General features: G+C 31.5%; 1 protein-coding gene across 1 annotated transcript; it reads right to left on the bottom strand.

The window, feature by feature from the left end:
- Positions 1-8028: 8028 nt before the first annotated feature.
- Positions 8029-14781, bottom strand: LOC149898720 (uncharacterized). The gene is made up of 7 exons (XM_090114947.1): positions 14399-14781; positions 13143-13247; positions 12507-12655; positions 11763-11886; positions 10672-10922; positions 9257-9485; positions 8029-8793 (listed from the first exon to the last, which is right to left on the bottom strand). Exons 1-7 carry the CDS (start codon positions 14700-14702, stop codon positions 8588-8590), a joined length of 1368 nt encoding a protein of 455 aa, XP_089971073.1. The 5' UTR covers positions 14703-14781; the 3' UTR covers positions 8029-8587.
- Positions 14782-15161: the final 380 nt, after the last annotated feature.

The following is a 15161-nucleotide window of genomic DNA, read 5'->3' as shown; positions in this document are numbered from 1 at the left end:
TAGATTATAGCCGTAGAAATACGGTGGCTATGAATAATTTGCATGATAGTAGTATAATTTTTATCCAAATATATTTTATTTTAAGTACATCCTATGAGTGCCACAACTAGCTTCTTTTAAAATGCGAAACGATAACTTCATCGATTATATTAATAATCATGAAAGTATAAATGCCGTTTCACAAAATACCCGAATTTAATTTAGCTCAAAAGTTCCTTCCGTCCATACAAATTTGGAATTTGCATAGACTAAGCTTCTTTCGCTGCATATCGTCAACTTGCATACGCTGAAAGACATTTCCAAATGTTTCTAGAAAAAAAACGCTTTTAAAAAAGTTGGGATTTTTATAACTAACATATCCGTAGTAAAAAATGTGTGATTCTGAACACGATTTAGATTTTTTATCTTTCTAAAATGTAATGTATTTCAATGTGTGCAAGATTGAAAATTGAACACCGCTTTCGCTTTTCGGTGGAAATATTTTGAATACTTTAGTTGAATTGATATGTACTAATGAATTTAATATTATATCCGAACTTTCTACTCGACCAACGCTTGTAACAGCATATCTTTTAAGAATCGTGTGATATAGCCTAATTATAAATTGTCCTTTAGTCCTATATTAAAAAAATACTAAAGAACAAACTACTCTGTACTTAATTTAATGCTACGCTATGCGGTATATATAAATTATTAAGGAATTTTTTAACTTCTAAAGTTAAGTGATTCGTCCTTTTAAATTTATTCATTGTCCAATTTCTTTCGAACCGTAGATATGAAGGAAAATATTGAAAAAATAATTATTTTAAATACGCACTTTTTTGCCAAAAATATGAAGTTAATTAAAGTGGCAGTACCGTGTTTCTACACATTTTTATATAGTGCAATGCATATACACTTAGTCAAATCCTAATTTCTTATCTGTTTCTACGATTTCGACGGAAAAACATGGTACTGTACTATTTAATAGTCAATAAAACCTATGAAGCTAGATGATACTAGGTAGAACTCTGCCATAATTCCCTATAATTGTTGACTTATCATTTATTTTAGATATAAATTCTATAGATTTGTCTTAGGCCCGTCACAGGGAGATGTTTTAGGGCCCTCGATATATATAGGGTATGATGTTGGTGTTTTAGATATTCATTCAAAGTTCTTACGTGTTATTTGCTCCAAAAATCCTGAATGTACAAAATGTCTCAGCTAGTGAATTCTGTTAGATTTTCGTTAGGAATCGCTTAGATAATGTACCCTTAGCAAGACTGGAATTGTTCTCTTTTAATTTAAATATGAAATTATCTCACGCTTGTGTGGAGTTATTTATCTAAATGTTAATCGTTACAAAGATATCCCTAATATTTAGTTAATCGAATATTTCTCACAGTCGCTTTGAACTAATCAGCTGACTCCTGAGAACATATTTATGTGAATGTGGAACAATCTTAGAGCTTTATCGAATTTGATAATAATTTATGGAAAAAATGTTTAATATAAAATGATTACATAATTGAAAAAATAAATGTGGTAGCGAGTTTCATCACCGTTAGATAGTTCGATATGTGTACCGTAGTCGGTTTTTATTCTATTTTAAACGATGCTAGTTGTGTAGTTTAGCCTTCGCCGTTAGGTGGTATATAGGCGGGTACGGCTCTAATGCTTATAGTACGAATCTTATAGTTACATGTTTAACCGTGCATGGTTCAAGAATCCTCTATAGATTTAAATGTGACTATTTATAATTATAGCATAATAATCGATGTGAATTTGTCGTTAAGGTGACGGTTAGTTATGAATTTCGATGTCTTATGAGCAATTAGTGGCCACGGGCGCCAGTATTTAAATATTTTTCGTCGTTTGCACAAATACTCTGTGTATCCGTTTTGATATGGGATTGGAGTCGGTTAGTTGCTAGGTTTAGTTGGAGGGAGACAAGAAGCTTATATCTAATACCTGGAGATTCCACTATGATCATTAAATTGTAACAAGAAAATATGACGTTGAATGACGCCTGTATGTTTTAAAGTGAAACTTTTATTACATCGTCTCAAACTTTTTGGTCTGTGTAGCGCATGTCGCGTGTATCGCGGCATCGCGTGTAGGTATACCTACTCGGCAGCCGACCGTCACGCGACATGCGCTACACAAAGCAGTGTTCGGAACCGTTCGAACAGTTTCACTTTTACCGTGGTTTCATAAAATCACACAACATTTTTTTTATCCTTTTCACACCTAACTTGGCAAGTTGGTGTGAAAGGGATAAAAAAACATACAGGCGTCATTAAACGTCATATTTTCTTGTTACAAGTTAATGGTCATAGTGCAATCTCCAGTGTATTAGATATAAGCTTCTTTGAGGGGGACAATAACACAGGGTTGTCCGTCGGTTGTATTGTGATAGTTGCCATGGCGTCGGCCGCTCTACCAACGTTACTTACTGTTTAGTTTAAGTTGCTTCTACGAGGTTTCGCCGTAACGATAGGTTTTTTCTAATGGGTATTTAGTGGATTCGATATATTTTCAGCGGTCGTTTAGTGTGCATATGATAATATAGTCGTAACTAATATTTTTGCTACTCGCCGATTTGGTCATAGGTCTGTCCAATTTTATAGGAATGGCATCATGAATTTTTGATAAGAGAGGACCAACAGTTTGGTTATATTTTATTCGAATTGAGTTTTTGTAAATGGATAAATACAGGATTTATTTTGCCAGTTCCTCTTAAATGTAAGTGAGAATTTCTAAGATATTTTTATAGTTGTAAGCGTCGATGAATTAAGTTTGTTTTTTACGATTTAGCCGCTGTGTAACGGTCGGTGGCTGCTTGGGAGTTTCTGTTTAAAAAATTATGCAATTTTTTCTTGTACTTGCGTATTTTTTTTGCAGAATCGTATAATATGTCGTTGTTTGCACAAGTATTATAATCACATGAGTGCAGGATTGTATTGATTACCGTTTTCACTAGCAACACTGTGCCCGTTACGTTGTAAGCCTATCGAATATATATGTTTTTTTATTGTGGTGCTATACTACGTTTCTCGACAAAAATGTATTTCTATTATTTAAGTTTAAGTGATATATGACAGTTGTTTAATTTAATGCAATACAAACAAAGTGTTTCGCAAAAGGTTTTTTTATTCTGTATAATGTTAAGATTGTTACTGGTTTATGTTTCATATGGTGTGTATCGAATTTAAGGTAAGGGTGCACTGTGATGCAAATTTTCTATGTCAAGAAATTGTTAGAAGTAACATTGCAATTTAACTATTTATTCTCACTTCAGTAACTATTCCATTTTTTATGGATGATTCAATTTTGAAATATTGATAAAGTCGAAATCAAACACAAAGAAATAAGTAGTGGACATGACTTTTATACCGATTTTTTGTAACAAATTTTGTAAAAAATACATATATTAATATTTTTTACAACAATAATTATTAATTTTTCCATAATAAATAGTTAAATTTCAATGACAAAGAAGTGAGGAAAAGAGTATAGAGTACACAAAATATTGTTCCTGTTAATCGCTTAATACCTACGTATTCGCTAATCTAATACTGAATAGTTGACATTTTGTAACATTTGTTAAGAAACGACCCAGCATTTTTTTTTTTGTTAGCCGTTAATTAGTAGAATCTGTTTATTGCACTTATCTATATCTAGTATTTCTTTTTTTCAAAGTAGGTGCAAATTTGCAAAATTTTGCAAGAACAAATCTTAACATTTATATTTAGTATACGTTGCGAATAATTGTATACTTTTATTCATTTCATAATCCCTTCATTCATTTACGAACCAATGTCGTTTTACATTTAATTAAAAATCTTATTTGTTTCTTACCTTTGTTACTTTCCTACTAATAGCAAATTTAACATTTCCAATTTTCAAAATATTGTAATATTTGTATTACTACAAATACAATAAAAGTGCAATAAACAGACAAACTAATTAATGGCACAGCCACTGCCAGTTTCCAAACATTACGTATTATTTAATTAACTTTTCCTTTATTATCTCTTATCGCTTCTCTAACGTTAGGTGTGAAGTCGCTAGTCTCAACGTTTGGATCTGTCCGTAAAATGTTTGAAATTTAGGTGTTTTAGAAGTAAATTGATACAAAATATACTGTCTGTGGTGAATATCGAATTTTATGAGCTTATAATAATTCCTCCGGGATTCGCGTATTTGTTGTTAGGGTTTGATAGCGCGCGTCTCGAGCGTGTTTTGCAAAAATTGCAAGAAATTGTAAAAAATTGCAATAAATTGCAAAAATTGTAAAAGATTGCAATAAATTGCAAAAAATTGTAATGGATGAAGATTTTATCGCTCTCAATTTGTAAAGTATTACAGAATTTTTCATTATAATGAATTTTGCCAAGAGAACATACCAAAGCATAATATTATCTTCATCCAAATCGCTGTACCGTTGAGTCATTTTGTATTTTTGTAATACAAAAACGTTTGTATTTGGGATTGTTGTTGACTCAGCGGGAACGAGGCGTGCGCTATCGATGAATGGTGACTGCTATCGTGTACTTTGATTCTATTAAAATGTATTAAAAATAGTTATTTTTTCAATTTGCTGAAAAAAAGTTCTCGAGTTTATTTTCTACAGTTTTGAATTTACAGTTATAGTTTAAACTATTAAATGGTAATATCGTGATTATTAGAATGTGATTTCAAAGATATTTGTGATCTTTAAAAGCCACGAAATAATAAAAATAAATTCTCATTTCTGTATTCATTAACTTGATGAAATTAGAAAATAGCAAAAAAGCGTCTGTTTTCTCCACACAGTAGTAAAAACAGGCGCTTTTTTACCAAAAAGCTCGAAGTACACGATACGCCGTCTTTGCACAATAAAAAAAAAATTCTTCATACGTTTGGAAGATAGTATTTCGTAAGATGCCAAGTATCTGTCGCATGGACCAAGGTAATTGTCACTTCACTCGCTGGCAGTAAGCATTTTGAATGTGTAAACTTAGAATACATATATAAACTGACGTAAAAACGGTATAAATACGAAAAATTAGCAGTTAAAGCCGTTCCGCGTTATCATAAACATTCTTAATAAACATAGTAACGAAGTACGTGACTTCGTAGTGAGACAAAGATAGAATATACATTTAGACCATTAGCCGAAAAGAGACCAACGTTACCGTAACGCAACCTGGCTAATTAGCTGACTTCAGACGTGTTTTTACGCGTATGCCGCTTCTACCTCAGTTTATTTATGTATTCTTATTGTAATAAATACATAATATAAATATTTTGACCTGTCTCTATATGTTAGATTCGTGTATACATTTGTAATTTTAGGTACGGCGTAGGCGAATGCAACAGACTGATATAGTGCAGGTATATAAGGGACTGTGTTCAGGATAGGCTCTGCTATTCGCAGTATTAGTGGGGGTAGTTCTCACTTTTTTTTATTTGTGCTAAATATTTTCGCGATTTATGGTTGAAAAACAGTCATAAATGATATCTTTTGGGTTTAAACAAGTCGAAAGTTTTATAAATAGGGTCTGAATAGGTTATCAGTATTTGCTGTTATGCACAGCGCTGATTTTCAGTAACGTGGTCAGTGTTTTTATGTGCTTTTGTGTGTAGTTTTTGATATATTATATGTGTGTAGATTTGCCTATGAAGGGAATTGGATACTATTTTTAGACGAAATAGATTTTTTACCCGACTTTAAAATCAGACTCGTATAATATTATTTATTATGAAAACAGTTCATAATTAACACAAGTTAGAATTAGTTTGCTCTAGTTTTCACTAAAGATATTGCCAACCAAAGTTGGTATAATACTCATGTTTGTACAATAAATGTGATTGATGCTATGAAATTCTAAATAGACATAAATTTATAGTTTTAGTTTATTCGTAGAAAGGTTCCAAAATTCCTTATAAGGATATTAATTGCCTATAGTTTAAACACAACGATATAGTTACAATGCTTAGTTAATTCGCATAATATCCCATATTATAAAAGTATCATAATTTTATAGTTAATCCATCAGGCCCCGGAATCACAGACACAATAGAAAATCTATTGTGTCGCGGTCGGATCTGGCCGTTCGGGGCTCAATGGGTTAAATAAATATATCACTTGATATTTTTGTTAGTACGTCATAGATATTTAGCTCGCGTTACGTAGAAGTTTGAAATTTTATTTATTGTTATACTCCTGCCTGCCAATTTATTAGTATTTAGCGAATATTATTTATTTACTGGTTTTAGAGTTATGTGAATGGAGGGTAGTTGAAAAAATGCGAATTTGAAATACGTACGCGTTGTTTCTCGTAAACTATGAAAGAAAAATAACTACTTATTTTAATTATATACTCTTTGATTCTGTAAGAATATTGGAAGTTAAAATCGACTTTCAAAAGTACTCTCCATTCTCAATAACTCTAACACTAAACCATTAAGTATTTATAGACGAAAAAAAACTATTCTTATAACAAAACCCTGCACAAAAAACATATCTATTCATAAATGAAGAGCACATTGAAAATAGTATAAATGTGGAACTACCCTCACCCCGTAGTTACAATTAGGCGTATCGGTGTTAGTTATGACGTCACGAATAATTAGTGTTACGCCATGTTGTTGAAATGTGAGTTGATGTAACAGTCCTGCAGTAATAGGGTATTGTTTATCTCAATATTCAGTAGTTAATGCTAGTTGCAGTCATGGTTTTTCTTACTAATAATTTGTTACTGTTTTGGCACGATATTAATTACCTTCTGACAAAAATATATAATGATGAAATTTTGTGTGTTTTATTTTGACCCTTGCCTTGGTAAAACTTATTTCCTGAATTGTGGAATCACTAGTACAAATCCCAAGGGGATATTTAACCTTCCATCCTTTCCATACGTCAAACTTTCTCTGCGCCCATGTTACATAATTTGTTAGAAGGTGAGTAAGGTACATTAAGATCAAAAGAAAGAATGTTTTTTTTTATACATTATCACATTAACATTATTTAGATATCTAAACAGGAACAAATCAATGAAACTTTTATATTTTGTCGGGTTCGACTCCCAAACATGTGACGTTCCTAAAAAAATACAAAGATAAAGTTCCTAAGAAGCCTCAGACACTTAAGTTTTAGATACAAAGAAATAGTACCTATGTTAGAATGCAGTTTGAAGAATAACTAATTCAGATGAATAATTTTATTGAAGTCGGCAATGTATTAAAGTTTTCTATGCGCATTATCACTTTTGGAGTACTGTACATAATTTTGCTATTTATACATGTTGTACAAAATGAATTAAATTATCTTTATACAATAGAACTTGGTAACTTACTAGCCATGATTTGCCCCTTTCATTTATTTTTACTGATAGATTACACTTTAATTCTCACAAAAACATGAATATGTAACATATACTTAATATGATAATATATAATTATGATTTGCAAATGCAACTTTACAAGACAAAGTTCTCTCAAGTTAGTTTTTTTTTTCTGATATTTTTATTTTCCATTAGCTTTTCGCACAGGTTGTATTTCACTTCATAGAATCATCACTTCATAGTATACCTACATAAAAAAGTCGCTTTCCGGCGTGTGTGCCTGTATGCATAGATCTAAAATTACTTAAAAGATTTTGAGGGCGTTTTTTAAATAGCACACACAAAACACGGTTTAGTAGACTAGTAGTCTAAATAGTTTCAAGAGGAAGGTTTTAGTAAGTAGGTACATCATTTATAAGATTTTTAGACACAGCGGGCGATGTCGCAGGCGAAAAGGTAATGAAACTAAAACTTTCCAGAGAAGAATGCTACTATTGGGGAATACAGAATGAAAATCAGTGCAGCAGTTTTTGACTATAGCAAAAAGACAGACAGACGCGGCGGAGGACTTTGCCTTATGTTAAAAAATCATAATATTATAATGTGCTGAGAGTAAAATAGAATATGCAATGGTAAATTGGGATTGAAAATGAAACAAATGTTATAATTAATAATAATTTATTTTATCTAAACTATATTTACAATTTTTGCATCGGTACATCGAGTAAAAACATATTCACTAGTTCTAAGATTTTTATATAAAATTAAAAATTATGTAAAAGGTGGTAAATGTTAAAAATATGTAATGATGCTTCGAAAGTGTTTCTAAAAGAAGTCTAATTGTTTGAGTATGGTATGTTTTAAATTTTAATGATTACAGATCAAATGTAATGTTATACAGCTTCATTACCATAAACTCATTTTCTTTTTGTTAAATCGATAGTTAAATGCATCTATTCATTCGCAAAAAAATGTTTTATTTTTTAAATTTAATTAGTTACACACGAAATGAATTCTCGAATTTCCCATTGGACACTTTTATAGTGTCGTTCACATACCCAACCGCAAATTTAGGGGAACAAGCAAGAATTTAGCGCACGCAACCACACATAAATTTATGTTTTCTACAACCTATTCTTTATAATTTAAAATGCTATTGTTGTGTGTTTGTGTGTGTTGGAATAAATGGTTTCTTTCTTTCTTAAAAAATTGCTGAACCTGTTTTGAAAATTCAATGTAATTATATTGCACATCTTTTCGGTTACTTTATTATTTCACGAAGCCAATTTCAGTTGTACCCTACCCAACTTGCCATTGGGTACATCCACATTACTTAATGTTTCTGTCACAATGCCCGTAGCCACGGTCACGTTATTCTCTCGTATCGTGAACGGTTGACCCGTGGTCATGACCATGCCTTCTAGTAGTGTGAGGTATACCTCTGCGTGGTCACCGGGCATTAACATGTCCATTGTGGGCTCTGGAAAAAAAGTTTTTTTTTTTATAAATAAATAAATATTATAGGACATTATCACAGTATTACAATATCTAATATTTGTGACATTATTACACAAATCGACCTAGTCCCACAGTAAGCTCAATTAAGGCTTGAGGTTGGTTAAAAATGTCTTAAGATTGAAGATGAAGACTGATAAAGCTGAAGAGTATATATGTTTGTTTGTACCTCCTTCACGCAAAAACTGCTAAAACGATTTTCATGAAATTTGGCATACACGTAGAGGATAACTTGGATTTACACATAGAATAGTTTTTATCCCACGGGAAAGGGAATTATGCGGGTTTTCCTTTCACTACACGGGCGAAGCTGCGGGCGAAAAACTAGTAATATTATAAAGCTGAAGAGTTTGTTTGTTTATGGTTGGACAAATGGTTTAAATTTTATTTAATGCTATTATAATAAAAAGTATTAAGTAAGATCTCACCCAAATCAATCCTGCAAGCGATATTCCAAGTTCCACTAAACATTTGCTGTGAATATTTCGAGAAAATCGGTTTTTTCCGTCCACCCTCACTTCTCGACAAAAAATAAACTTTTGCTTTAAAATGATTGCTCATGGACACACTACCGGCTGCACATAATAGCATACCGGTTTCTACCGCTTTAAGTTTTAATCCGCGAAGTAATGCACCTACGTTGTCACCGGCTAATGCCTATAAAACAAACAAAAATAAAAATTCTTAGGGCTGATTTTTCAATCCTTGGTTAACTTATTTGTCGAATAATTTATAAAACTACCATTTTAAAAACGTATTCTAATTGCCCGTATTTGACAGTTTACGTGACATTTTAATATTATCGTGTAATACTTTATTGGACGCATAAGTTTTAACTTTTAACCAAGCATTGAAAAATCGGCCCTAATAGTAAAAAATAAATAATTTGGAAAATCCAAAAGTGCACGCCTCATAAATTTTTTTTAATAAATATTTATTAATTATTATTTTTGTTTATTTAATAACAATTAAACCACATCGAATCAGACCCTGAAAAATGAAAGGGTTCTATTCCTGAGCATACTCAAGCGTAAGAGAAAAAAAAAAGACTCGATTAGTAAAGTATTTCGGTCGCTATCGTGTTAACAAGAAAAAGGATCCGCACATACAGACACACGGACGTCCAAGACAGAACTTTTTTAAACTGTTTTTTAACTAGTTTAAATAACAAAAATGACATCAAAAATATCATGAACGTTAAAAATAGTGTTTTTTCTTAATATGTGTGTGTATGTATTATCTTACAAGTGCAATGTATGATACATAAAGACATTTTAAGTTTGAAAAATCAGATGTTTTGCGCGAAGTGACAGTAGTACCCACCTCAACGCTTCGCTTATGAGGCGTGCAAAATGATATTTAAGAAATTTTATTAAATGACTAAACTATATTGTTTAAAAGGACGAACTAATATGCTTAATTCTACTGATTGAAATAATGTATTTTTTATTATTTTACAGTTTGGGTAGGTTACAAGGTTATAGCAGTATCCAGTGTAATGTATACCTATATGTATATATTTTTATGTGTAATTTTCACATGATTACTTGTTGTAAAATCTTAATAATATATATATAAATCTCGTGTCACAATGTTAGTCCTCTATGGACTACTAAACCACTTAACCGATTATAATAAAATTCGCACACCATGTGCAGTTCGATCCAACTTGAGAGATAGGATAGTTTAAACATGTAGGTACCACGGGCGAAGCCGGGGCGGACCGCTAGTCTATGTCTATGTCTAGACCGCTAGTCTAGTGTATTAATATGAAAAGGTACTGTTTAAGATAAAAACTCTATGTAAAAGCTATAAACACAAGTTACAATCTATATAAAATTACCTCAGGCACAGACTGTCTAAAAATTTGCAAATCCGACAGCGTAGTTTTGACATTCAATCCAAAACCCATTAATTCTGCATTATCATTTTTCTTCATAACACCTCTTTTTATCGTACCTACGACAACCGTTCCTCTACCAGGCACTGTGAACGCATTGTCTATGGGCATTAGAAATGGCGACTCTAGATCTCGCACTATGGTCGGAACATAGTTGTCTATGGTGTGTAATAGTTTCTTTATTGAGGGTACTCCTGAAATTTGAAAAAAAATACGTAAGTATATAATAATCAATTAACCTTTTGTCGGTTTAATAGATGTCTTTTCTAAATAAAACATTTCATCTTTATAGAATAGACCTAAGTTTGGGACCCTTATAAATCTATAGTAATATTATAAAGCTGAAGAGTTTGTTAGTTTGAACGCGCTAATCTCAGGAATCACTGGTCCAATTTGAAAAATTCTTTTGGTGTTAGACAGACCATTAATCGAGGAAGGCTATATATCATCACGCTAAAACCAACAGGAGTGGAGCCACCCGGGCTGATACTTCGAAGCGCAGCTAGTTAAATAATAATATGATAAACTTTATAGGAGCCTGGGTCAATAAGAAAGTATATATCCATACTTATATTATAAATGCGAAAGTAACTCTGTCTGTCTGTCTGTTACTCAATCACGCCTTAACTACTGAACCAATTTGCATGAAATTAGGTATAGAGATATTTTAATACCCGAGAAAGGACATAGGCCACTTTTTATTGCGAAATATGTACCACGGGCGAAGCCGGGGCGGACCGCTAGTAATATATAATGGTGGGTTTGTATTTATTTATATACTATGGAATATGAAAAACCTTACCAATTAGAGATACCAATCACCAATTCTTATCTTACCAATTCTTAATTTAAGTTTTTAAAAGTATTCACACTTAGATTCAATATATTTACTGCATTGATCTAAGATTGGGACCCTTATAAATAAAATAATAAGAAAATGAACTATGTGAAGTTTTGAAATTGTTTCTTATATGGTGTACCATAAATAATTTTTCATTCATTGATTTTATACTATTGAATATAAAACATCTTACCAATTTCTGACGGATCCTCATTAAGTGCTTTTAATGCAGAGCCTTTAACTATGGGCACATTTGCTCCATCGTAACCAAAGTCGGATATCATGTCTCTCATTTCTAATTCAACTAAATCTAAAACCTGAAAATGAACATAAGCATGGAGTTAAATAAATGTTAATTTATATTTTATTCATTTTATTTTTATTTTAGTAGCCTAATGTAATTGAATTACGACGAATGAATTGAATTAGACCTTACTAATATTATAAAATATATGAGTTTATAAGAAGTGGATATTTATTATTTCTTTATATTTACTGCATACGGATAAATTGTAGTCTAAGTTAGCAAAAACACTACTTTAATGCAACAACCCTCCAAGCAAAGTTGAAGACGAAAGCAAGTAACTAAATATCACAAACATATTATATTAGAAAATTCCCGAAGCATCCGTGTGTGAAATATGTCCTGAAATATTTATTTATTTATCTATCTGTCTATTAGTGGTAAACCCAAAAACTACTGCACCCGATTATTATCAATCCATTTTCACCAATGAAAATCATGGTTTTCAAGTTAGGTTTTAACATAATTATGATTTTAAAGTCAATGCAACGCCGCAGACAGAAAGCTAGTATACTACATAAATTATCCAAGACACAGGCAACAGCCTAGTTTGGATCTCCTATAATATTGTAATGCACTGCTTTTTTGGTAAATAAAGATTTTATTTTATTTTTTTATAAATTAAAACCTTACCTCATCATCAACCAAGTCAACTTTATTTATATAAACTAATATATATTGTACGCCAACTTGTTTCGCTAACAATAAATGTTCTCTCGTTTGTGGCATTGGCCCATCATTTGCTGCTACAACTAAAATAGCTGCGTCCATTTGAGATGTACCTGTAATAGTTTTTTAGTACTTAATTTATTGCATTTAAATATTTTTTCGTCAAATTCTTTATGTATCCATGCATGGAGTTCAGTCAAAAATAAAAAATGGCTTGTTTCTTTTATGTTGGAATTGAGGCAAAGGTAAGCAGTATGTTTCCTTATTTCTAAAACTTATTAACTTAAATAAAAAATTGTATTTGGAAAATTAACAAAAATTTAGAATGTAATTAATTTTTCAGTTTATCTTTAACAAATGTTGAAAACAAACAAGGAAGAAATTGATTTTGATATTTTTGTTTTAATAGTATTCAAATGCTTTATAAATATAAATTTATAAAGAATAGAAAAAATTCAATCACGAGTCGGGACTCAAACCCGCATCCTTTCACGCCAATCCAGGGCTACACTTGACCAATGCAGCCACCTATGATCCCGCCAGAGCGAGAAGGTAGAAATTTTCATTAAAACGGACATTTAAAAAATTAAAGTACTATACCTGATATCATGTTACGAATATAATCAGCATGCCCTGGACAGTCTGTGTGTGCATAATGACGGAACTTTGTACTATAGCCCACATGAGCGGCATTTATTGTTATACCTGAAAATTTAACCATAATAAAATATCTACTACTAGCTTTCCGCCCGCGGCTTCGCCCGCGTTTTCAAGGAAAAACCCGTTCCCGTAGGATTTCCGGGATAAAACCTATCCTATGTCCTTTCTCGGGTATCAAAATATCTCTATACCAAATTTCATGCAAATTGGTTCAGTAGTTAAGGCGTGATTGAGTAACAGACAGACAGACAGAGTTACTTTCGCATTAATAATAATTTATAATGGATATATTACAGTATAATTCAATCTTCATGGCGGCTCAGAAAATCGAACAATCTGATGAACAGAAAACAATTTTAGATATCAGCAGGACGTTAAGGGATGGATATCTGTGCGCACATGAATTCGCAGCTACCTTTCTAACCAACATTAAGTTTGAATCAAACTGTACTAAATAACTTTGATCATTAATATTCTTATATTAACTATTCTAATATAAATTCTTATATTAATATGGACGACGCGGTTGGCGCAGTGGTAAAGTAACTGCCTACGGAGCCGACGGTCCCGGGTTCGATCCCCGGTCAGGGCAAATATTTGTGTGATGAACTCAATTATTCTTGGGTCTGGGTGTTATTATCTATTTATTATGTATTTATCAAATATTATATTTATCGTCGCCTAGTACCCACAACACAAGCCTTAATTGAGCTTACTGTGGGACTAGGTCGATTTGTGTAATAATGTCCTATAATATTTATTATTTATTATTATTAAGATTAGTTCTTATATAAACGTTCTATATTGGGTACGTTTTCCTCTTTTTTTTGTATATCATGTCCAAAAAAAAATATTTTTTTCCACTTTTTCATTGTTATAATTAATGTAAAACTACTGTCACATTAATTGTCTTATTATTGGTATTCCTTTTTATTGGCGTATTGTTTTGTTAAAGTTAATTATAAGCATTGTAATACAAATAGCTGTAAGGAATCTATGTATGTAAAAATAAAATAAAGTAAAACTTATATGCGGACTAACTAAATCTATCATCTTAGAGTATGTACATTAAAGCCAGAAATCATAAATAAATACAATATAACAGTACTTAATTTTTTATTTATGTAGTGTGTGTGATCTACAGTACGCGAAATAAGTTCATCTATCGATTACTAAGTAAATAAATGAGTGATTACCTCTAGCCTTTTCCTCTGGAGCTTTATCTATTTCATCATATGAGACGTACTTGGCACCACCTTCTTTAGACAGAACTTTGGTAATAGCAGCAGTTAGCGTAGTCTTTCCATGATCCACATGACCTATAGTACCTACATTACAATGCTTCTTCTCAGTATCATCAGATTTCTTACTGGAATACGCTCGAATATCAAAATTTATAAAGTTTACAATAACACGATTGCTGGATATACTACTGTGTTTTACGGGTAATCTGCGTGGAAAAATACATAATAAGGAACGAATTATGTATCTACTATTCATTTTTCTATTTTATTTACAAATTATTTATCATTTCAACGCAATTTTTCAGGTTAGATTTCGGTTTCATAACATTCAGTAATGTCAAGTGTCACTGTCACACAGCCAATGAGCCAATTGAAATTGACTTTTAAAGAACGTTCTGAAATATACTACACGTTCAAAAATCAGTGGCTATGTCTAAAATAATAATATATAATACAGAAAGTTATATTTGTGAATGTTTTCAACAAAATAATAACAACGCGTTTCGAATAAAATATTTTTTTAAAACATACACATGGGATAACGTGTATATGAAGACACCAAATAATGATCGTTAAATAAAAATCCAAATCCATTCACATATTTATTTGCAACTAGTTTAACGCCCGCGGCTTCGCCCGCTTTGTCTAAAACCTAATAAATTATATACTAAAACATTCCTCTTGAATCACTCTATCTATTAAAAAAAACCGCATC

The sequence above is a fragment of the Colias eurytheme genome, chromosome 22 (genome assembly GCF_061535395.1).
Source record: "Colias eurytheme isolate Ceu_HAF_F1 chromosome 22, ilColEury1 Martin Lab GWU primary, whole genome shotgun sequence".
NCBI lineage: Eukaryota > Metazoa > Arthropoda > Insecta > Lepidoptera > Pieridae > Colias > Colias eurytheme.
This window is presented reverse-complemented; position numbering and strand designations above follow the sequence as displayed.